Source organism: Blennius ocellaris, assembly GCF_963422515.1.
Source record: "Blennius ocellaris genome assembly, chromosome: 8".
Lineage (NCBI taxonomy): Eukaryota > Metazoa > Chordata > Actinopteri > Blenniiformes > Blenniidae > Blennius > Blennius ocellaris.
The window spans coordinates 12,696,193-12,718,845 of NC_137657.1; the positions used below are offsets into that span (position 1 = coordinate 12,696,193).

General features: G+C 42.7%; 1 protein-coding gene across 1 annotated transcript in view; it reads left to right on the forward strand.

Annotated features, from left to right (window-relative positions):
* ephb6 (eph receptor B6) overlaps window positions 1-22,653 on the forward strand; it is a 44,898-nt gene that overhangs the window by 19,762 nt on the left and 2,483 nt on the right. Inside the window, exons 4-18 of the mRNA XM_080500851.1 lie at window positions 1,709-1,878; window positions 2,041-2,336; window positions 15,233-15,388; window positions 15,788-16,059; window positions 16,498-16,579; window positions 17,609-17,733; window positions 17,834-17,996; window positions 18,940-19,054; window positions 19,144-19,199; window positions 19,554-19,670; window positions 19,759-20,006; window positions 20,375-20,593; window positions 20,683-20,832; window positions 21,904-22,088; window positions 22,201-22,359. Coding sequence (XP_080356977.1) covers window positions 1,709-1,878; window positions 2,041-2,336; window positions 15,233-15,388; window positions 15,788-16,059; window positions 16,498-16,579; window positions 17,609-17,733; window positions 17,834-17,996; window positions 18,940-19,054; window positions 19,144-19,199; window positions 19,554-19,670; window positions 19,759-20,006; window positions 20,375-20,593; window positions 20,683-20,832; window positions 21,904-22,088; window positions 22,201-22,359 — 2,513 coding nt within the window. The remainder of the gene's footprint in view (window positions 1-1,708; window positions 1,879-2,040; window positions 2,337-15,232; window positions 15,389-15,787; window positions 16,060-16,497; window positions 16,580-17,608; window positions 17,734-17,833; window positions 17,997-18,939; window positions 19,055-19,143; window positions 19,200-19,553; window positions 19,671-19,758; window positions 20,007-20,374; window positions 20,594-20,682; window positions 20,833-21,903; window positions 22,089-22,200; window positions 22,360-22,653) is intronic.

Genomic DNA, 22,653 nt, shown 5'->3' on the forward strand with positions numbered 1-22,653 from the left:
TCAGTTTTGAAATGTCATTTTCATAACAATGTTTTAAAAAACATGAATATGGCAGTAATAACACTTATTCTACCATAATTGTATTTTTTTATAGAAACGTTCAAAGGGTTAGGGTTAGCACTGTGCTATGCTAATGAAATTCCGATCACAGAATAGATGTGATTCGTATTATTAAGATTATTTTTGTCATTGTTTAATGGCTTTAGCCATGCCGAGGAAAAATGTATTAGAATAGAATAGAAATAATTTCTTTCAGAAACAATCACAGAACATATCTTGGATTGATGAAGGAGGTTCTATTTATCACCGTCTCTTTTCAGCATCCTCTGGGATTAAACAAATAGATGAATTGGCCATTTAAATATTTCAGCTACTAATCACTGATTAACGCATAACTTCCCCTCCACAGCTGAATTAAACCAGTATTATTTCCTCCCTTTGAGGCACAAGTGCCTTCAGACAGAATCATTACTCTGGCTGCATTAGTGATTCATTGTTGTTCAAGCCAATATTACACCAAAACAACAGAACCTCTCATCATCCCCTCACAAGGAATAATTGTAATCACTCTGATTATTGAAGAAACATGGCTGAGTATTGAAAGTGTCCTCGGGTCCCACTGGTGCGGCTGCGACAATTGCAACAAAAATATGTCATTGTGGATTTGGAAATGTTATTTCAGTTCCAATAATTATATATTTAGGAGATGAAATTTCCATTGTACGCACTGCAGATAATCCTCTGAACCTCCTGGTCTCACTTCAGACCAGCTTTACTAGAAATCAGGGCTTGAATACAGTAACTTGTTACTCCTTGAGGATGATTTGCAGTGATTTCCAAAAGAAGTTCATTGAAAAAGTTGTGCTTTCATCGTTTTTCCCGGATAATGTTCAATGTCTTCAATGTGCATGCAGGAGTTTTGCCGTGACACATTAGCTGAGCTGTGAGCAGTGTGCCAGCCAGTGTAATGAATGATTCACTCAAGGAATTCAAATGAATTTACACAAGTCCGCTGCATGCACTCCTAAACTTCTTTCATCGTAATCTGTTACTTTGCAAAGTTACAGTAATGTGTTGCTTCATACTGCTTCATTCCCGACTCTGGTTCAGACCTGTACTCTCAAATCTATTTTATTTACACGAGCATTTACAGAAATATTCAACTTTTTCTGAAGAGTTTTAATCATCGGGGTGTGACTGTCGACGTGAGCAGTCCCAGTCATGGTGGGAGTATTTGTATAGATGAATGCGTTTTTCCGCAGAGGAGTGAAATGCTTTTTTTTTTTTTAATATGCAAATCAACGCCTGATGAGGAATCAGTGTCAGTCAGGAAGTAATACAACACCGACAGTCTTGGTGGGAACTTGAGCACAACCCCCACTGAGACCTGCACTGATCTCAGTCAACATTTACGTTGCTCACTAAACTTCCTCGTAATGTGCGTATGGCAGATACAAATACAGCTAAATCCCCAGCTTGCCTTTCATCCTGTTAGTTCCTCTTGTTCCCGTTTTTGTTTTATTTACTCTACTGCATATTACCAATCCTTCATCTGTCAGCCGCCTCATTTTCGTGTCCATAATTTTCTGCCTGTTTACTTTCCTTCCTGTCAACCACACTCACTCTGAGTTATTCTGTTTGGTCTTAACTACTCATTATCTTGTCTCTCTCTGTCTCCTGTGCACTTTGCACGTTTCCGTCTCTTCAGCCTTCCACTGGCGAGAAGGAAACCAGGGAGGGCTGGGTGAAAATCGACACTATCGCAGCCGATAAGAGCTTTTCCAAGGTGGAGCCCAGTTCACCCCATCAGTACCAACCCAACAGATACAGCCGCATCAACATAAAGACACGCAGCTTCGCGCCTCTAACACGCAGCGGGTAATCGTCTGTCTCCTCCCAGTCCCCCCCCCCCCCCACTGTGGCCTATTTTTGCTCGTGGGGAATTGTTGGATTTTTATTCTGTAGTTGAGACATGGCTAGTTTGTAAATATACACACAGCTGAACTGAATAGAAAATCCTCATGTCTGATCCCGTTGCAGATTTGTCTTGGCCATCGTTGACAGTGGAGCCTGCGTCTCCCTCATGGGTGTGTCCATCTTCTACCGACGCTGTCCGGCCACCAGCCTCTACTTAGCGTCCTACCCAGCCACTCCCTCGGGTGCAGAGCCAACCGCCTTGGTGCCCGTGAGCGGGACGTGCGTCCCTCACAGTAAAACACAGGGAAACTCGCTGCCTCGCATGCACTGCAACGCCGAGGGGGAGTGGATGGTGCCTGTAGGAGGGTGTGTCTGTGACGGAGGCTACGAGCAGAACCTCAATGGATCTGCCTGCTTGGGTGAGTTCAGTGAGCGCTGACAGGGTTATGGATCACTGTTGTTTAAATAGAGCCACGCATCCATCTTTTATGACAAGTTCATCTCGACTCGGGCTGCTGGAGGATGGAGCCGATCACGGCCATCATCCCTCGCAGCTCTGAATAACACACCCACTCACACATTTGGGCAAATTAGTATTGGATCATGGAAGAAAGCAAGGATACCAACATAAAAAAAACCCTGCAAGCACAGGAAGAACATGCAAACCGAGAAAGAAACCTTGTTGGTGTGAGGTCATGGTGACATCCATTACACCACAATGGAGCTGATACATATCTGCACACACAGCTTCACTGCTGCACAGAGGTCTGATAGAAACATTAAAGTGAATGGCTGCAGCACAAAGAAGATTGTGTTTTGCCATTTTGGAACGAGTCAGCTATTTGTGTAGTCCTGTATAGCTGGCAGGCACAAAGGGATCTGCCTCTGGAAAAGACTAAAAGAGAAAAACATTTCTTAAAAATGATAACAGCTGACAATCTGATGACAAATTAATGTTTTCACTCTCATCAAACCAACATCACTTTAACAGATGGTCTCTCGTATTGATACAGTGCTATGCTGCGGTTTCCAGTGGTTCACCAAGTTATGTCTGATGTCTGTTACTTTGTTAAATTTGCACATAGAGCGAGAATGTTTCTCAACGCTTTGTCTTCTAAGATGACGCTGCATTCAGTCAGATCTGGATTTACTTCGCTCACATTTCAGTGAAGATTTTCCATCTTCCTCTGAGGTTTGTGTCCCATCTGGCTGCATTAATTTGGCTCTTGGCGTCCCATATTTGTTCATTTCCTCTTCATATTTCATTGGATCAAATGAATCCGATTTTATTTAGCTAACAATCCTTTTTTCTTGTGAACTGACAATATTCAAAAATCTTTTGAGTCCAGCTCCGAGCTGCTTCATAGGCCCAAAACATTGCTTCCCACAGCCTGGTCGGCTTTGTTCTGAATCTCACATCTCAAACTCTGTTCTCAACATTTGCCTTTTGGTCAAAGATGTGTCTCCTGTTACGATTCATGAGACCAGAGCTATTGAACTGTGGCTACCAATAAGTCTGTAAGCTAACCTTGCTGCATCAAACTTTTTTTTTCTTCTTTCTCCCAGATCCCCAAATACATCAAAAAGTGTTTGTAACTCAGTTCAAGTGAATGCAATTGAACAAAAAGACCCCCTATAGTCAGTCAACGCTTTGGGGCCAACCTGACTTATCGTCAGTTCTCTTCCAGCTATTTCTAAAGATATGAAGTGTCTGGATCAATATTGAAAGGTGCTGCTGTCACTCTGATGTGCTGCATGTGTTTGATGTGCGGACCAGACACGAACCAGGGCAGACGGGTCAGGTAGACATGCGATGAGAAGACAAGTCACAGTCTTGTATTCACGCTGTGGGTTTTCAGCAATGCAGCAGGGGTCTGAACCCTGGACGACCAAAGGAGTCCGTCTTGCCACAAGTAAAGTTTGTGCAGAGGTGCAAAACATGTCAGAAGAAGTATTATACAGTCTGTTTGTTTTTTGGGGGGCAAAAACAAACAGAACTGTCAAGTTAAATTAAATGATTGGTATATCAGTGCAAACAAAAACAAATTGTGTAAGAACAACTTTTTAACACTAAGTAATGATTTAAAATGTAGCCTTAATAAATACAGTGACCTTAAGTTGAATTTAATTGGAGGAATACATTTGACACACACATAATCAAAATGGCCATATTAGTCATTCTAGCTGTTTGTATTTTTTTTGTAGTCATTAAGTGCCATGAGACGGCTATGCTGTAATTTGAACTATACTTATAAGATAGTACAGCAGTTTTGCTATTTTACCTCTTATAAGTTTTGATTTATTTTTAGCGATGTTTGTTATTTCAGCCGTTTCGGCTCTTTGATCAGCCCTTTTAGCCGTTCTAGTTTTAGGCCTATATACTAATCGTACATGAAAGTAAATGAGTCCATCCACATTGAAGGAAACTTTCTATTTTCTCCCTAAACTTTTCTTTATTTGTATTCATGGCGAGCTTACGCCAGTGGTTTGGAAACTCAACACCTGAAATGAAGTCACATTGAACCTCAAGATGAAGAGTCTCTTTTAAAGACTGTCTGCGGTGCAAAAGTAAGAACAAAATGTAAGTTTTTGAAAGCTACGGGGAGCCGCCGCAGAGGGGCTGATGAGCTGCACACGGCTTCAGAGGCGCAGGTTGCAGACCCGTGTGCTCTCGGAGAAGGAGAGGCATTAATAAAACACCACACATCTGACGGCGCAAAATACTGCTGAAGTCGGCAGATGCCAAAACTGGTTGAAAAGTGTTCACACTTCTTAAAGTGGGTGTAAGTACGGGATAAAAATGAAGAAGGAAGATATTTGAGAGACTCCCAGACGGACAGGAAGGGCTATAGGGAGAGAGCAGGAGGAGGCAGAGAGGGAGGGAGCAATAGAGGGAGGGATGTGACACATTTAGGTCATGGCGATGTAATGGCCACTCGTCTGTGAACAAGTGACAGAAACCGCAGGGGGAGAGGGGGGGTGAGAGTGGAGGGGAAACAGGGAGAGATGGAGTGAGAGTGAAAGATAAGAAGATGCAAGTTAATGACTTAAAGAACTGAGCTGGCAAAAAAAAAAAAAAAAAAGGAGAGGAGAGGAAAGAAATTTGAGGGCGTGAAGGGAGATGCATGGAGTCTTGCTTCAGTCCCTGAGTGAGCGTGTGAGGGCGCTTTGCTGTGACGCTGATATCCGATTGGTCCGCGCGTGTCTCAGGGGCTCAAATTGCAGGAATTACAGTTAAAAAAAAAAAAAAAAATCTGCACTCTCACAGGACTTTCAATGAACGTAATTGCTCAAGTCTAAGTAACGGGAGCACAATTAATCCTCCAGCCCTGCCAAGTCAGCTGTGAAATGCGTTCGTGCACATTTGCTTTACATCTGCATTCGGCCGCCACTTGTGTTTGTCTGCATTTGATTGATACCGACTGACAAATAGTCCCTCGGAACTGTGCCGCGCACAGACCTCCACCGACTGTCTATGAATGCTCGAACACGGTGTTGCCCACGCTGCTTTTTGTTCCAACTCTCATGATTATGTTTTGTTGATCACTTCACTGACTAATGATGTAGATTGGCATCATTACATTGTTGTCTCCCCTGGCTCCCCGGGATTGCAGAGAAAGGAGGCAGATGGTTAACAAGCATTGCAGTCGCGGCGGCTTGTAAACAGTCGCCGATCCTTGTTCTAATCATAAAGTGGAGCGCTGAACTTTGTCAACTGTAGCGACTTTATCATTTTGCTTTAAACGCCAAAGACACAGAAGGAAAAAAATCATAATGCTCCGTTACAGACAAATTGCAATCATTGCCACTATTTCAAGTGAATTGTTTGAGGTCACCTGCTGTTGAAGTGAATTAGTACAGTGTGTGCTGTTTCAGTATAAATGTGAGAACACGTTGCTTTGCACAGCCTGAGCCCCTCAAGCAAGACATCATTTTAAGGAACAAACAGGGGACTCCGGGTCCCACGTCTCCGTCTCATAGGGAAATGAATATCAGCCCTAAATGATTGCCTTTAACTACACACAACACTAATACCTTTCTATTTTTAGACCTAAGGATTCTTGTATAATGCATTTCTTTATTTGCTAAAGTGGATTAATGTGGTAAAGACTTAAAAACCCAAGACAGTAAAATAAGATCAAAAGTGTAGTATTTAACTATGGTGGTTTTTAATATAAAAAAAAGCTAGTCCTATATTCGATTTTCATTTTTCAGATCATATTAAAAGGTTCCGTGACACAATATCTATTTTTCAGACATTAGTTCAACTTTGTTATTTTGGAAATCACAACTCAGAATGTATTTTTGTGAATATCTTACTTTCATCAGATGAAATCATGTTGAAGAATATAGATTTCGGTTGTACCTTTGGCTTCTTAAAGTATCTTCCATTTGTCTTAACTTTACGAAGCTCCAATGTAGTGTGAAGTATAGGTTTTATGTAGACATTTTAATGGAGGCCACATTGTACACAGTTTCCTCGTCACAAATATAAAGTGACGGCTGAAAAAGCTCCCCAAAAATAAACGGTGTGACTTTTTCTTCATAAAAACACGGGTTCTTATGAGTTGGAACTTCTACTAGATTTTGTGTGTGTCGCCAGTGGATTAACCCTGACAAAGGCATTAATCCTTGAACAGTTTTCACTTGTTCAGTGAAATAACTCACACGCTGAATAGATGGTCGGTCATCAAATCTTGCACATATAATCATGCTGACGTTTTCCCTTTGTGTCACCGTCAACTTTCTGACACTTGTAGTGTTGCACTCATGCTGCACACATGCAGAGTGACAGAAATAGTTGACAACTGTAAAAAAAAAAAAAAATGAATAAGAGGCTGAAACTGTGATTCTTTTCTCACCTGCATGTAGCTGGTCGAGTGTGAAGTAAGTGTGAATATCGGATTGTCAGTTTCGGAAAGGTACACAGCAGCTTAACACACTGATGAAGATGACCGAAGATGATGGGATGTTGTCCCCTTGTTTTTCCCCTTACATCTGTATGTTAGCTATTTTTTTTGGTGAGAATATTAGCATTTACTGCAAAGTCCTGCTGTGCCAAACATTAACTGAGCTGCTAGAAATATAGAAGTTAATTTAATCATATCAGCGGAGGCAGGACTGTGTGTGGGAGTGGAAAACTTTAATTCATCACGTCTCTCAACACACAGCCCCACTCCCATGAACGAGTTGAAGCAATCTAGTGAAATCATTACTGTAAGAGGATTCAGACTGCAAATTTTCCACATAAATTCACATAACAATCATAAAAATAAAAGTTTTAAAAGGGAAGTTATAGCATTTGTGACTCTCATCACTTATGGTAGTGAACATGAATCTGTTGAAATGACTGTACATCAGAGGAGAAAACCCATCACACATCCCAGTTTTTCTGCCCCGTGCCTGATATTTAATCATTCTGGTTTTTCAGACACATCCAAACAACACTTCGCCATTTGGACTGATGATAAACTGAAACATCAGACACTTACAAAAACACAGCCGTTGTTTTGGCAGATTGACATTAAAAGATCATTCCTTAATTATTTATAAAGCTGTTTATCAGACACCCGTCATAAATGGAATTCAGCATCGACACGATCAGAGTGACATTCAGGAATCAACTGCAGATGCAAAAAAACCAACAACCAACAACCTTGTCTTCAGGCTTCTGAGGAATGATAAGGACAGAGGTGGGCGACGAGTAACGTCTGTCTGCTGTTATTTTATTTTTCTGTGAGACAGCATAAGGTCGTTCCTCCCTTTTGACATTTGCATCCCACAAGGGAAGCGCAGAGGCAGAGAACGTGACTGAGCATGAGACACAATTACACCTGTTCAGCCAAACATGAAACGCTCTTTTAGTTTCGGTCTCCCTGAGCTGGTCTGAGTTGACCGCACGTCATCCTGAGAGCGGCTCCTTCTTGTTTGATTCCTCTCTAAGCCACTGTCGAGGATTCGGGACAAAGATTAGTGCCGAAAGCTGAAATGGGCTTTTGAGTTAATTTGAAGCCATGTTGATTTACTTTTCCGTGGCATGCAACTGTGTCCTGAAATATTCAGTATGTGAATTTGTCCTAATTTGTGAACCGGAGCCCTCCCTCTCAGTACAGACGCATCCATGAACCATCCCCAGGCACACTGTGGCGTCAAGCAGCATTTGGGGATGAGGGAAAAGAGCAGGAGCTGATTGTCTGACGCTCAAGCACCTTTAATTTGCGTGTGTTCTGCAGGTGCACAACAAAAATATTACCATGAGTGACATCACATGCAAACCGCTGTATTCAAATAAGACTATTGCATGCACTTGACCCTGCTTGCACGGTAGTTGTCTGCTGGAAATTGTATCGTTTCCGTGTTTGTTTGTTTTTAATTTGCTATGGAGTGACTGGATGCCACACTGAGCTCTTACAAGTAATCAATCTCCATACATGTATGTGTGCAATTTTGAGCTTTTTCCCTTTCATGGGGCTGCACCTGTAATAGGTCAAGTCCAAAGTGTTTTCCCATCCCTTCGTTAATCCTCTATATATGCTGGGTCACATGGTCAGGTTACACACTGGACTGGTCACCAGTTCATCACAGGGCAAACACACATTACAGTCACAATCAATAGAATCTAAAGCCACACCAACTCATGTCAGATCTGTTTTGGACTGCGGGAGAAAACCCGAGTCATCAACAGCCCCCCCCCCCCCCTCACATAAAACTTCTGTGGTTTTTGGTCGTTGTTTTCTACATTATCATTACCTGCCATATGTCAAATATACCTATTAACAGGGTTGACACTTTATTGCTTTTCCAGACTATTAATAAAGGTCAAGCTTTGAACAAAAAACAGCTCAATGAAATGATTGGCGACACACAGTATTGACTGTGAACTGGACCTTGCTGGGGGGGTGTCACCAGGCTGGGATGATAAAGCAGCTCAAACACACACAACCACATCAAAATCAATTGTTTGTGAAAGAAATTTATTGAGCGCGTTGGGTCATCAGAGCGGGCTGTGCAATGATAACTCTTTTTATCACGAGGCTAAATTACAAATTTCATTAGTATGTGCGGTGGTATAAATGATGTTTCAAAAAAACGCCTCTCGCTGCAAGGAATTTAATTATGGTGGAGAAACACTCTTAGTTACAACAAAGGAGGGGGAAAAAAAACAAAACAATGTGGAAGTTGCAGGTTTTGTGAAGAGTCGCATCAAGCAGATCATTGCACAGCTCCCCAGCTTGGAACTTTATTTTTTGTGGTTCTCTGTCATCACTCTCAATGTGTCAATTTTGGCAGTGAAAAAAATTTCAATTTCTCTGAAACCAAAACAGCCAAGAGACACAATTAGGAGGCCTGGATAATGAAAACAGAGCCGCATTTAGAAGCTACAAATCCCAATATTTCCCTGAAGGATTGAGGGGAGACGATCCAAACACGATTCCAAATTGGATAACAAAGCAGCTCTGGGACCGTCGAATGAGCAACCGCTATCAGGACAAGGTCAGGAAACCATTCGAAAGGTTGATGAGAATTTAGGGCTGTTGTCACTGGACTCACCTGAATTTGTGACGCCCGAGGTCACCGAAACGACGTTAAAATCGAGTTTGAATCCATTGATCTTCCTCCATCAGTAGAAAAGGTAAACTGTGCCCAACAAACCCCCAGTGGGTCAAAGACAAGACAAATCTCGCTTACAAAATAAGATGACAGTCTCCAAATTGATTCTGTTATATAAATCCCCCTGTGAACCAATATCGACACTAAATTAGGTAAGAGCAAAAAAAAAAAAACCTTGTGTGGGGACTTTATGTCTCTCCTGTGCACGGGGGGATTTTCTTCAGGTACTTGGGGGGAAAAAAAATGTTGATCATGAAACAATACAGCTACAGAATATTACAATATTCAAGAAAAAAATCATTTTCCTTATGATTTGATTCAGGTTTATTACATATAAACTCAAATATTTCCTGTAGTTATTTTAATGTTTTCAATATAATTTTCACCAACAAGTCATGGAAATCAAAAATATTTTCAAAATAATATTGTGCAGTGGTACGTGCACTTGCAAGCTGGGCCTCCTGGACATGCATGTGAGGTTCATTGGTGGCCCTAAATTGCTCCTGGATGGGAATGCGAATGTGTGAATGGGTTATCTGTGTTTCCTCTGTGATGGACTGGCGCCGTGTCCAGGGTTCATCCCGTCCATCTACCTCAGATTGGCTCCAGACCTTTAAGAAAATGAAATGATCACGGAAAACCTACAAACCGCTGCACTTCCATCAATTTCTGAAATATGTTTAATATAATCAGCCATGAAAGGCTACTTTGGAAATGGGAGTCATCAGAGGAGGTATGACGTCTGATTCCCGGGCCAAACAAACTCAATGGCAGGATGTAGAGAAAGTGAAGACGAGAGAAACAAATTGAAAAGGGATTTACAGTCTGACCCGTGTGTACTCATCTCTCCTGTTGTGGGGTCGCATCTGTGACCGGGCTTATGTTGTGTTTGTGTTTTTCAGAGAGAGAGAGAGAGAGAGAGAGAGAGAGAGAGAGAGAGAGAGAGAGAGAGAGAGAGAGAGAGAGAGAGAGAGAGAGAGAGAGAGAGAGAGAGAGAGAGAGAGATTACGCTGGGAGCCAATAGTGGGAATGGGTGCATGAAAGAGCGAGGGCAAGAGAAAAGAGAGAAATTAGGTCAGCCATCTACATAGAAAAGTATAATGTTAACATTAGAATTTTTCATTTCATTTCCTTGCTATTGTCTTTCTTTCTGTTTTTAAATTGAATGCACTTCGTCATAATCGCTACCTATCTATCTATCTATCTATCTATCTATCTATCTATCTATCTATCTATCTATCTATCTATCTATCTATCTATCAAGGCTAACCTTCAACCTCACAGCCCAGTACTGTGTTGTGTTTTGCTCAATAAGCAGTTTTCGTTCAACGTTACTTCGATCCCCTTTACTGTAGTATGTTTGATTAAATGTTGGTTTTATTCGATGCATGCTCACTGTGACTCTTGGCATCTGTTTCTCTTCTGAGAGTGGCGGTGGCCTGTCTGCAATATAGCTCAAAGGGAGAATGATGATGGAACGGGAGGGGGGTGGGTGGGGGTGGGGGTGGGGGGGTATGGAAGGTGGGGGATGTGGATCAAGCAAGAGGGCAGAGGGCTTGCACTTTCATTGGCTGCTGTAATCAGGTGGATGATGTGGATGTGGAGCCGCAGGGGCAGGGGGTGGGGGGGGAGGGGGAGGAGGAGGAGGAGGAGGAGGAGGAAGAGTTGTAGCTGGAGCTTATAGTACTGGTGATGAGGGGCTTTGTAGCAAAGTCATGTTTTGTGTCAGATTCGTACGACAACACGTCTGGTAATGTGCAACTGGGACATAAAAGATGGAGGAGGCTTTACTCCCCCTCTCTTCATCTGTTAGCGCTCTCCTGCTGTTTTTCTCCCTCCATTTCCTCCTTTTTTCATCCATCAGCCTCCTCTTATAGACATAATCCAACATTGTTCATCGTACAACCATCCTCTGCCATTTGTCTTCATGTTCACTTCTTTCCTTGGGCTAGTTGAGTCTCCCTTTGTGGTTTTTTTTTTTAACGTCCCCTCACTACTGGGTGCCTCCATTCTCCCTCTTCACACCTGTTTTAAAGTGAAGCCAGCTCTCTGAGACAAGTGAGAACACAAAAAACCTTTTATCTGTTTATTCTTACACTCTTCCTCTTTGACTATTCCTTTATTCTCCTCCTGGGCTCTTCTGCCATCGCCATCCCCTATGCACATGCGTCACACACACCAATACAGTATGGCGAGTTTCAGACATGCTACATGTTTTTGACAAGGTTATATAAATAAGGTCAAAGGGATTTGCCTCCTCTGACCATAAAGAAGCACGCAGTGCTCCCACAAAGCACTTTAACACATATCTGAGGACTAACCTCCTGGGTCAGGTGTTATCGGCTCAAATACAAGAAGTCCACTCTGTTCCAGAAAATACACACTCTGTATTTGGCTCGCAGGCAAAGAAACACCACTTTGAACGATGTAGTGGCCTGAGTTAACACAGATTCAGGTAGGCACACGCGACACACTGCACGCACTAGTTTTGAAGCCTTCCTGCGACATCGGTTTGATTTCTATTCATAGATTGATTTATATCCTTCATTTCACTAAATTGTGCATACTGCACACACGCGGCTCCTTTTATGCTCGGCTCAGACAACCACGTCTTAATCCGCATATCCAAGTAAAACATTGTGTGGTTCTACATGTTGGTCGCATTTTTTGGTGCTGACAAGAAAACACAAGCGTTCAACAAAACATCAACATTGTGTTTCTCAGTAACAGTAGTTGGTGACTCAGACTCCATGACCTTCCTAAGGTGAAAGTAGCTAACCACTACATTCTCCAAAAATGGATTCATCTCCCAGATAGGAACCACAATTCCTGTCCTCGCATTAATAAGCATGCAAACGGGTCCAGAGCTCCACCAGTAGAGAAGCATGCACCGGCACACAGTGTGAAAATGGCAGCAGACCATCCTGGAGGCAGTTGACTCAATATTCTCATAATCCTGCTCACGACGAGCTCTCGCTGAGGTCGCTGGCAGGCAGCAGCATGAAGCGGCGTGTCAGTCACCTTGAACCTCGGCGCTCGGCCGTCCTGTTGACATTAACAACTGGCACATTTCACAGACTTTCCACCGTAAAATGCGTCGGTTCAGGATAACAGCCTACAGGTTCAGATGGTATTTCAGTGGGTTTATGTGTGTTTAGAAGAGTGAAACAAATATGATCCTGCTTTAACCTTAATTAATTTTACATTACTGGCATATTGCATTACTTGTTTTCCGGATACTCCTCATGAATAATGTATAACTAAAGTAGTCCCTGTTTTGTCTTTGGTGATTGTTTTAGTTTGAGAGATCAAATGAACAGTGTGCACATCCAATTTAGTCGTTTTCATTTCTAAACTTTTTCGATCGACTATATGACATAGACATAAATTATAATTTACATAAATAGGAGGTGATGTTATCAAAGTAGCTTTCTATGGGTATAGAAAGTCCTGGAGCATTATTTTGTACTATTACTTTTGGAAAGAAGGTTTGTGACTCTGGCTCGTTTCCATGTTCATTTTATTCAGTTTCCTTTCACAATCTAAAGGGGTCCTGGTTGGGTTCATTGGTGAATAGAAATTAATTGTATGATTGGGTGTCTGTTCCTCTGCTATGGTCATTTGAGAACATTTTAACACATTTACAGTCCTTCCATTACCAATGAATAGTGACTTAGAGTAGTAGTTTTACTGTAACTTGGAGTCTGGGACTTCATTGAGATTGTGGCAGAAAAACACTTCACTTGTCTCAACCTGTTTTTACGTCATCAAACATTCACTGATTCACACACACACACACACACACACACACACACACACACACACACACACACACACACACACACACACACACACACACACACACACACACACACACACACACACACACACACGTGCGTACACACATTAACACAAGAACTCTGGGGCTCGCTGTCCTGGGTGATGACATCCAACTGCAAACACTTTGGGTTTGTGCTTTCAAAAGCTCATAAAGTCACTTTGAGAATAATTTTCTTTATTTGCACAGTGAAAAGAAATGTCATAAAGTGTATGAACTGTTTTTAATCTGTGCTGTAATATTGACGCAATCCGAAAGTGGTATTGATGAGGAGCAAATCTGCTCCTCCAATCACTGATGCGGGGTCAGTTTGACCTTTCCTGTGTGGTTGAATGGTGGTTTTGCTGCTTTCTGCTCACGCAGGGCCACTTCCCCTGTAGACACAAGGAAATGATAGAGCGGGGAAAAGCCGACAACAAACAACAGACTGCTGTGTTTGGGATGAACTTTCGAACCAAAGGCCACCACAAGCAGAGCTGCAATTGACACATAACCTCAGAAACAGCCTCTGCTGAGTGACTTTGTTCTGGGCCAACACAATGAAAGGACAAAGTATAGTAAAAAAAAAAAAAGCTTTTTTATATTGTTCGTCGGAGTCAAGCCATTCACAAAGACTCTCTACTTAAAACAAAGTCTGATGTGTGCTGAACTGCTATAATAAATACCAGATGCTCGTTTGTCCACCGACATTTTACTGTTTCTTTTCAGTCTTTTCATTTGCATTCAGATCCTGTTATTGATGAATATGTCACCTGGAACCAAGGTTTATAGTCACTGTTCACACAACAAACTTATCTGACAGTTTCCTGAGTCTCCATCTCTTCTTGAACCTTCAACCAAGATGTCATGGAAATACTGATGGTTAAACTTGCCGTTGCATTCGTCTGTAGTTCAGTGACGAATGAGAAATGGTGACGACTCTGTGTGTTCAGTAAAGGTTTCAGAACAAATGAGTAAGAGGACATATGGCAAATATTGTTTGTCAGCTGTCGATCTGTAAACTCACTAATCCTGATACTTCAATATCTTGTATTGCTTGTAATAATAGTATTATTAGTATTCCTTGTGGAATCTGCATTGAGCCCATTCTATTCATCACCTGGATTAACTCGACTGGTAATCCCAATCAATAGGATACTAATCTGCAAATCTCCAAACACCAGCTCGGTTCTTGAACCTCCATGCCAGCACTGTACCGCGTAATCCGTTAGCTGTTTAAAAGTCTCAATTCACAGCCGAGAAATCACACAATTTCTATCATTATTGAAACCTTTAAAAATGAAAGCAACTCCCGTTCAACTGTGATCCGTTGACACTCCAGAAAAAGCAGGCTGTGCAGAAGGAGAACATGCAACCTCAAGTCAAAAAAAGACTGTGGCATAGAAAGAATAGTATGAGGCGAGAGTGCTATCCACTGCACATCTGTGCAGCTGTGAAACCAATCCATACATAAAACTACAAAAAAATTACTTTGGAGCACTTTATGTATACTTTCATTCAGTCTTATAAATGTGCTTAAAATGTAGATATTTTGTGAAGACAATCCTGGAAATAACAATGCAATTAAAAGCAGATAGAAAGCAACATATTCTTTGTGTAGTTTTTGAGGATAGTTCAGTTGTGGCTCATGCCTTTGCTGACATCACTGAAACTTGTGCAAGAAAGGTTTTTTTTAGCTTTGGTGTAAGCAATTGCATTATAATCATGTCTATTTTCCCTTCTTTATTCGCTAGCCATATTCAATAGTCCTTGTTGTCAGGCGAGCTCTCAACCCGGCTGCCTCACCGGGAGTAATGATCACTTCATTTACATGATTGTGCACCGTGAATAAACTCCACCACTCTTGTGTCTCCTTCTGCTCTGCAGCTTGTCCGGTGGGCTACTTCAAGTCGGTATCAGGCTCTACTCCCTGCTCAGTGTGTCCACCCAACAGCCGAACGAGCCAGGAGGGGTCGAGTGTGTGTGAATGTCGCAGCGGCTTTTACCGGTCGTCCAACGATGCCAACTCTTCTGCCTGCACAAGTGAGCTTTGTCTGTTTGTTTGTTTACCCCGCACTCTCTGGAAGGTGTTCAAGGGGCCTCAATGGAGTCATTTGTCATCCAGTCGGACTGTGAGAACCAAGTGATGCAGTTGAGGAAAATCCAGTTTCCTTTTATGGAAATTTTATACTTTAAATTGCCCCGACAAAGAAAATGTGTTCAGCATGAAGTTTCTGAGCACACTTAGTTTAAAATTGCCTCACCCCCTCACTGTGTCATGAAGTTCTTTCCATTACTTATACTTGGACAAATGTCTTTGCCAGCATGCAGCTTCTATCATATCTTAAACTTTTTAGCAGATGCTCCCATCTAAGTGTCGTCCACTTACATTATGTATGTTCAACCGCTCCCACCCTCCCTGTCTGTCTGTTTCCTCCTCAGCTCCTCCATCTGCTCCAGTGTCTCTAACCTGGGAGTACGAGAGTGGAGACGGTGGCGTTTCATTAAGGTGGCGTCCTCCGCTGGACATGGGCGGACGCACTGAAGTGTGGTATGGGGTGGTGTGTCGCATCTGCCCCTCGGCCACCTTCACCAACCCGGCGGCGTGCTCCTGGTGTGGCGAGGGCGTCACCTTCAGCCCCTCCAAGTCCAATCTGAAACAAACCAAGGTCACCCTCAACAACCTGCTGACCAGAGTCACTTATCTCATACAGGTGCTGTGAAAACTGCCTAAAAAGACTGTTTCATCACCATTACTGTCCTATCTGCACTCATTGCTCATCTCGCTTCTCGATGGATGTTTCCACTGAATAACTGGAGCCCGTTAGGGGTTCGGGTTAGGAAAGGGGTTTCGGCATCTTTATGAGGAGGCAGCTTCTCTGTGCTGAATATTTTCATAGTTTCACATCAGCAAATACTCACAAACATTTATTATTTAACTTGATGTAGCCCCACTAAATCATGGCTTATTTCTTATTGATAATGGACGATTTTTCTTTTTCTTTTTCCATTTACTGGTGTTTGTAGCCCCGACGTAGCCAACGCTGCCAGTGTCCGTCTTTGTTTCTCAAACATTGAGGCAGGTCACAAATGGAAATGGAAAAAAAAAAAAGCCTATGAATGTCACATCTGTGTGCTCTTCACGTTGACAGGTGCAGGCCATGAATGAGGTGTCGGCTTTGAGTCCCTTTCCTGCCCGATACACCAGCATCAATTTCACCACCAGCCAGTCAGGTGAGTACGGGACAGAGAGGATGAAAATGATGAGATGAAAGAGGGAAAGATGCTCTGATGATGAGGACGATATTTGCGTAGATACTGTGTGTGTGTGTGTGTGTGTGTGTGTGTGTGTGTGTGTGCGTGCGTGCGTGCGTGCGTGTGTGTGTGTGTGTGTCTGTCTGGGTTTTTCTTTTTCACCTCCCCTATTCCCTCTCTTTCAGCCTTTCTGCTCCATCTTTTCTTCTCCTCTCTGGGCAGGAGGTTGCTCGAGGTTACAATATCCTGTCAGAGCTCATTGTAGTCACTGTGCAGGAAGAAAGGAACAAATGAGAGATGGGAGGACAAAGAGACAGACAGAAAAGAGAGATGAAACAGTCGATGGGGGGGAGGAGAGGAGAATGGAGCATTGTGCACACCAATTATTCCATTATACAGTTTTTCTAAGAATCAAAATCAACATTAAGAAACTTTCAATGAACCTAAATTGTCTGGAATTCTCTCATGCGTGCTTGCAGCGTCCGCTGATTAAAGTTTCCTTTAACTGCTGTAGTGACTGTAACCAGATCCTGCTCAGTGCTCCATAAAAAAAACTCCCACTCCACTCTCGAGCTTCACAGAGACGGGCCTCTCTGAGTTTTGTGACACTGCCCCCATGTGGTCACTGTCACTTTGACACAGCTGTGTTGATTTATTAGCAGCATTCATGAACCCGGGAGGTGAATAGTGTCTCCTTCTTCTTCAATGTATTTTCCCACTGGAAAAGTGTTTTTGAAAGCTTCTGAAACGATGTCTCACATCTCTCAGGATAGCAGCAATTTTGGTGGAAGTTAAATGATCTCCGGATTGCACACAAATAAACCCCTTTCATTCTCACACTCACATAAATTAGTCTCAAAAGTAATGGATTTACAGCAAATGTATATTTGAAAAAAATTGCTCTCTTTCATAAAGTGATGACAAGCTTGTTTTAAAAAAAAAATATTTTCTTTAAGTAGGAGCACAGCAATAGTTATGAGCTGATGAATCCTTTCTGGTCCCCCACAGTTCCAAGTACGGTTCCCATGATGCACCAGCTGAGCCGCGCTCCAGACTCCATCACTCTCTCCTGGCCTCAGCCGGACCGGCCCAACGGAGACATCCTGGAGTACCAACTCAGATATTATGACAAAGTGAGACGTCACGGTTCACGTATTTGAGCATGTTGGTCTTGTTTGACTACAACAGACGTGGGATGAAATTCACTTTTATCATGTCCTCTGTGTCCCTCAGGGTTCAGACGTTGACAGTGCGCTGAGTGTTTTCAGTGAGACCAACACGGTGACCGTCACCGCCCTGATTCCCGGCTCCATCTACGCCTTCCAGATCAGAGCTCGGAACGAACGAGGCTTCGGCCCCTACAGCAACACCATCTACTTCACAACGCTGCCCCTGGGTAGGACATTCACGACTGAGAAATCTGTGTTCGTTATCACTGTAACTTACACTGCAGCCATATTTAGAGCAACTTGTCCTTTTACTGGCGTGTGTATGTGTGTGTTTTCTCTCAGTAATCTGGTTTGCCCTCACTGTCTAAAAACGAAGTATATATAAGTCACAGCAATGATCTCAGTGTAACCCACAGTGTCTCATTGAAATATAGCACACAAATCAGAGCAATCAGTAATTCTTAGACTTGGTGGTCCGTGCTGTGGTCTGATATAGAGAGAGGGCTGCTGCACACACTGCTAAATATCATGGATGACACCCCCATCTTCGGCCTGACCCACCGGTCAGATTTTTACGGTTACTTCAGAGGCTGTAATAAGAGCCACTGCAGGAAGTCATCGCTGCCCACCACTTTAACAATACAATAAAATAAATTCTGTGAGCGGGAGACGGGGAGACTTATTGTCTTAATGGAAATGCAAATTCAGTTTTATGGATTTTCTTGTTATAGCTATTTCTTGATTGCAAAGTATTGGTAGAGCAATTTCTAAAGCTGTCATTTATTCCATTCAGTCCATCTATCTATGATAAATTGACTCCACATATTAAATCGGTTCAAAGTGTTTTGCATACATAGTCTATAGTCAACTGGGAGCAGCTCTCGTCTTCAAAGTTGTAGAAAGCAGAGTAGAAGATGGATGGAATCAAAGGAACATATAATTTTTTTAAAAGCACTTTCCATATATTAAAATGCAGCACAAAGCGCTTGACATTTTAAAATCAGAGGCCCTCCCTTCATCCACAGACATATTTATTAGATATAACATATTGCAGTGATATGTTGTCAGAATATTTGCATTTGTTGTATTTCTTTAAAGCTGCGACACACTTGAATGTTTCGTGATTCTCTTGCTGATGACAGATGATGATCTGTATCTTCTCCCCCCCAGAAGAACATTCACAGCAGATCCAGAATCGACTTCCTCTGCTGGTGGGTTCGGTGATGGGCGGGGCAGCATTTCTCCTTGTGGTCGCGGCGATTATAGTTGTGGTGGTCTTTCGCAGGTAAGTGGTCAAAACCTACATACGCTGGATATGAATGATATTCCTTGATCTGGTTTAAGCTCATGAAATGATTTGCTTTCACACGGCAGTAAGAGGAGGGAGAGTCCGTATAGTGACAGACTCCAGAGGTACATCAGTAACAGAGGTGAGTCTGGATGTGTTTCAAACTATACATTTATTCTCAATTCAATTAAATCTAAAAACAAAAAATTAAATTGCTTAGCAATCACAAACACTTATTAAATCATTTAATATTATGAAGGCTAAAAAGAACAAGTTGTTTAATTAAATTGGCATCCTTTGTGTAATCAAATGTCACACAGTGGCCTTTCATCGATGACATGATGAATTGAGTTTGAATGGAAAGTATTAAATATATTTGATTTTGTTGAAATAAATGCAGCTAATATACATTTCACATATATACATTCCCTTTTGTCCACTGTGCATGATAACAAATAAACCTTAAAGATTTCCAATTTTAATTGTTTTATTCCAGGAGGGGTCAAGTATTATGTGGATCCGTCCACGTATGAGGACCCCAGCGAGGCGGTCAAAGAATTTGCCCGTGAGATAGATGCCACTCACCTGAAGATTGAGGAGGTCATTGGCGCAGGTACGCCTGATCCTCACCTTGTATTTCCATCCTGTCTGGTTTCCTGCGGTGACTCTGATCTCCCCCATCGTCTCTCTCTGCACTCCAGCCCAGTTCGGGGAGGTTTCCCGGGGTCGTTATCGTCCTCTCGGCCGCAGGGAAGTGCTGGTGGCAGTGAAAACTCTGCGCTGGGGCGCATCCGATAGAGAGAAGGGGATGTTCCTCAGTGAAGCCGGAGTCCTGGGACAGTTCGACCACCCCAACGTGCTGAAGTTGGAGGGTGTTATCACCCGCACCCCCCCTGAGAGGATCATCACTGAGTTTATGGAGAACGGACCCCTGGACAGCTTCCTCAGGGTGAGAACACTTTTATGTCGGTGACTACCACTGAAATAATGATAATAATTGGTAACTACTTTATATTTTCAAACATATATTTCTACTTCTTTTATATACTCAACTCCCCCACATGAGCAAAGAGTTCCGCTGCTGCCAATAATGTCTTTTAACTTGAAACTATCTAATTATATGAGGAAGTCTGTCTTTCATCCTCTTTCAACCAGTTACACACGTGCCGACTTCTCCTATTGAATAATGTCACTTCACTTTATTTATTTCCTGACCATATAGTTTCCTATTATGTTTTTCCTTCAGAGGTTTTCTCTTTGGCATGTCACAAACATCTCACAAGGTGCCTAAAGAACTGTTCTGCTGATTGATTTCAGGAGAATGAAGGCCAGTTCAGCGTCCTCCAGCTCGTCGGGATGCTCAGGGGAGTCGGCGCGGGGATGCGTTACCTTTCCGAGAGAAACTTTGTCCACAGAGATCTGGCAGCCAGAAATGTGTTGGTCAACTCCAACCTGGTTTGTAAGGTGTCTGACTTTGGCCTCTCGCGGCTCATGAGGGGTCTGGACCACAATATACCAACATACACCGCCTCACTGGTACGTTCTGGTTCACTGGGATCTTTTCTCTGTGGTCCACTCGCCGCTTCAGTCTTTGTAACACTATCAATGCCACCCTTTGGTCTCAGGGCAGTAAAATTCCTGTGAGGTGGACGGCACCGGAAGCTTTTCAACACCGCAAGTTCAGCTCAGCGAGTGACGCCTGGAGCTTCGGCATCCTGATGTGGGAGGTGATGTCGTATGGAGAGCGTCCATACTGGGACATGAGCAATCAAGAAGTGAGTGTTAATGAGGTTGTCTACATGAGAAGGAGAAGTTACTCAGTGTAAGATGTACTTTAAAGAAGAAAAAAGAAAGGCAAACAATGCTGTTTCTCGCATAGAGTTTGCCGTCGTTTATTGTAAATAAAAATCCCGATGAGCCTCAGTGGTCAAGGGCTAAAGGTTGTCTATCGCCTCGAATTTCCTTCATCTCGCCGCCTCAAGCGGCTCAGCAGTGGCTTAAAAAAGCACATATGTTTGACCTGTTAAGCCCTGGAGTCATTCCATTACCAGGCTTCCCATAGACTCTTATAGGATCTTTCACAAGATTTCTTTGAAGCTGTTTTTTCACCAAAGAAGCCCTGCGGTGACATTGTCAACCAACTCTTCATAGCTCCTTTCATCATTGTCTTTGTTAGAACTGGATGAGCAATGATTTCACCTATTCCCCAGAGTATTTCTGCAAATGAGGATGCTTGATTTATCTAAAGTGAAAGCATCATATCAGTGCTTTCATGTTGCATTTACCGCTGAAGGGGGAGAGGTTTAGCTGCAGGTCTTAATTTAATTAATGCAAACAGTTCAAATATTAATTTGGGGTTAAAATGTGGTCATGTTGCGCTGTGGGAAAGCCTATAATGAAATGATGCAATCGATATCAAGTCACTGTCACTGTATTTCTGCTTGGCTGAATATGTTTTATGGTTTCTGACGCAATGCTTGTTTCTTAAAACAGTGTGAATAGCAACCAATTTTCAAATCGACCAAAATCAATTTACAAAAGTAAATGTAAACTGTTGCTATTTGATCCTATCGAGTCTCAACACAGGAGAGAAATCTACAAGTGTTGAAAGTCTTAAAACAACTTGAACCAATAAAATGCACTTGATCCCTTCTCCCCCCTCTCTCGGTTACATAACAGACACATTTAGACAGTGACAAAACGCCAGACGGCTTAAATTTGAATAATTTTCTCTTAGTCACCCTTAAGCACTCGTGGTTAGTGACCTTTCATGAAGGCCACTTGCACAAGAGTCTGAGTACCATTCGCCCTACTAATGTCTAAAGCCTGGCTGTCTTTATTTGCAGGTGATGAAGGCAGTAGCAGATCAGTATCGCCTCCCGGCCCCCCACAACTGCCCCCCTGCCCTCCACTCTCTGATGCTTCAGTGCTGGCAGGCTGATCGAGGAGACCGTCCAGGCTTCGACTCGGTGCTGTCCTCTCTGGATCGTCTCATCAGGCATCCGGCCTCCCTCAAGGCCGAGCCCACTCGGTGAGACGGCGCCTTCTGCAAAACGACTGCGGCGAGGCATTTCGGAGGCGGCAGGTGATGTCCGACCTGCTGCAGTTAGGGATTCTGATGATCTCATTCTTGACATTTACAGAAGCTGCTCACAGCCACTGCTCAGCCCCACCCCCACAGACTTATCATCAGTGGCCACAGTCAGTGACTGGCTGACGGCGCTCAGGATGGACAGATATCAGGACGAGTTTGATCGAGCGCACCTGGACACGTTAGACAGCGTCAGCATGCTAACCATGGAGTGAGTACAGAATCTCATTGCAGTGATTTGAGAGTTGTGTTTTGTGAAGTCGCCACATAATTTCTTTAAAAAGCCGATCAAGAGTCATGAGACTGGCTGTCTTCTTTGAGATTTGACGGCAGATGGAACATTTTATCAACAGTACCAATGGGACAAAATGAGATTAAACAATTTCTACCATAAGTTTCTGACAATTGTAACTATTAATCTAATACAAATAACTCATTAGGCAACTTAGGTTGATTGAATCAACATTTATTCATTTTTGTTTGATTTAGAATAATCCCATTACAA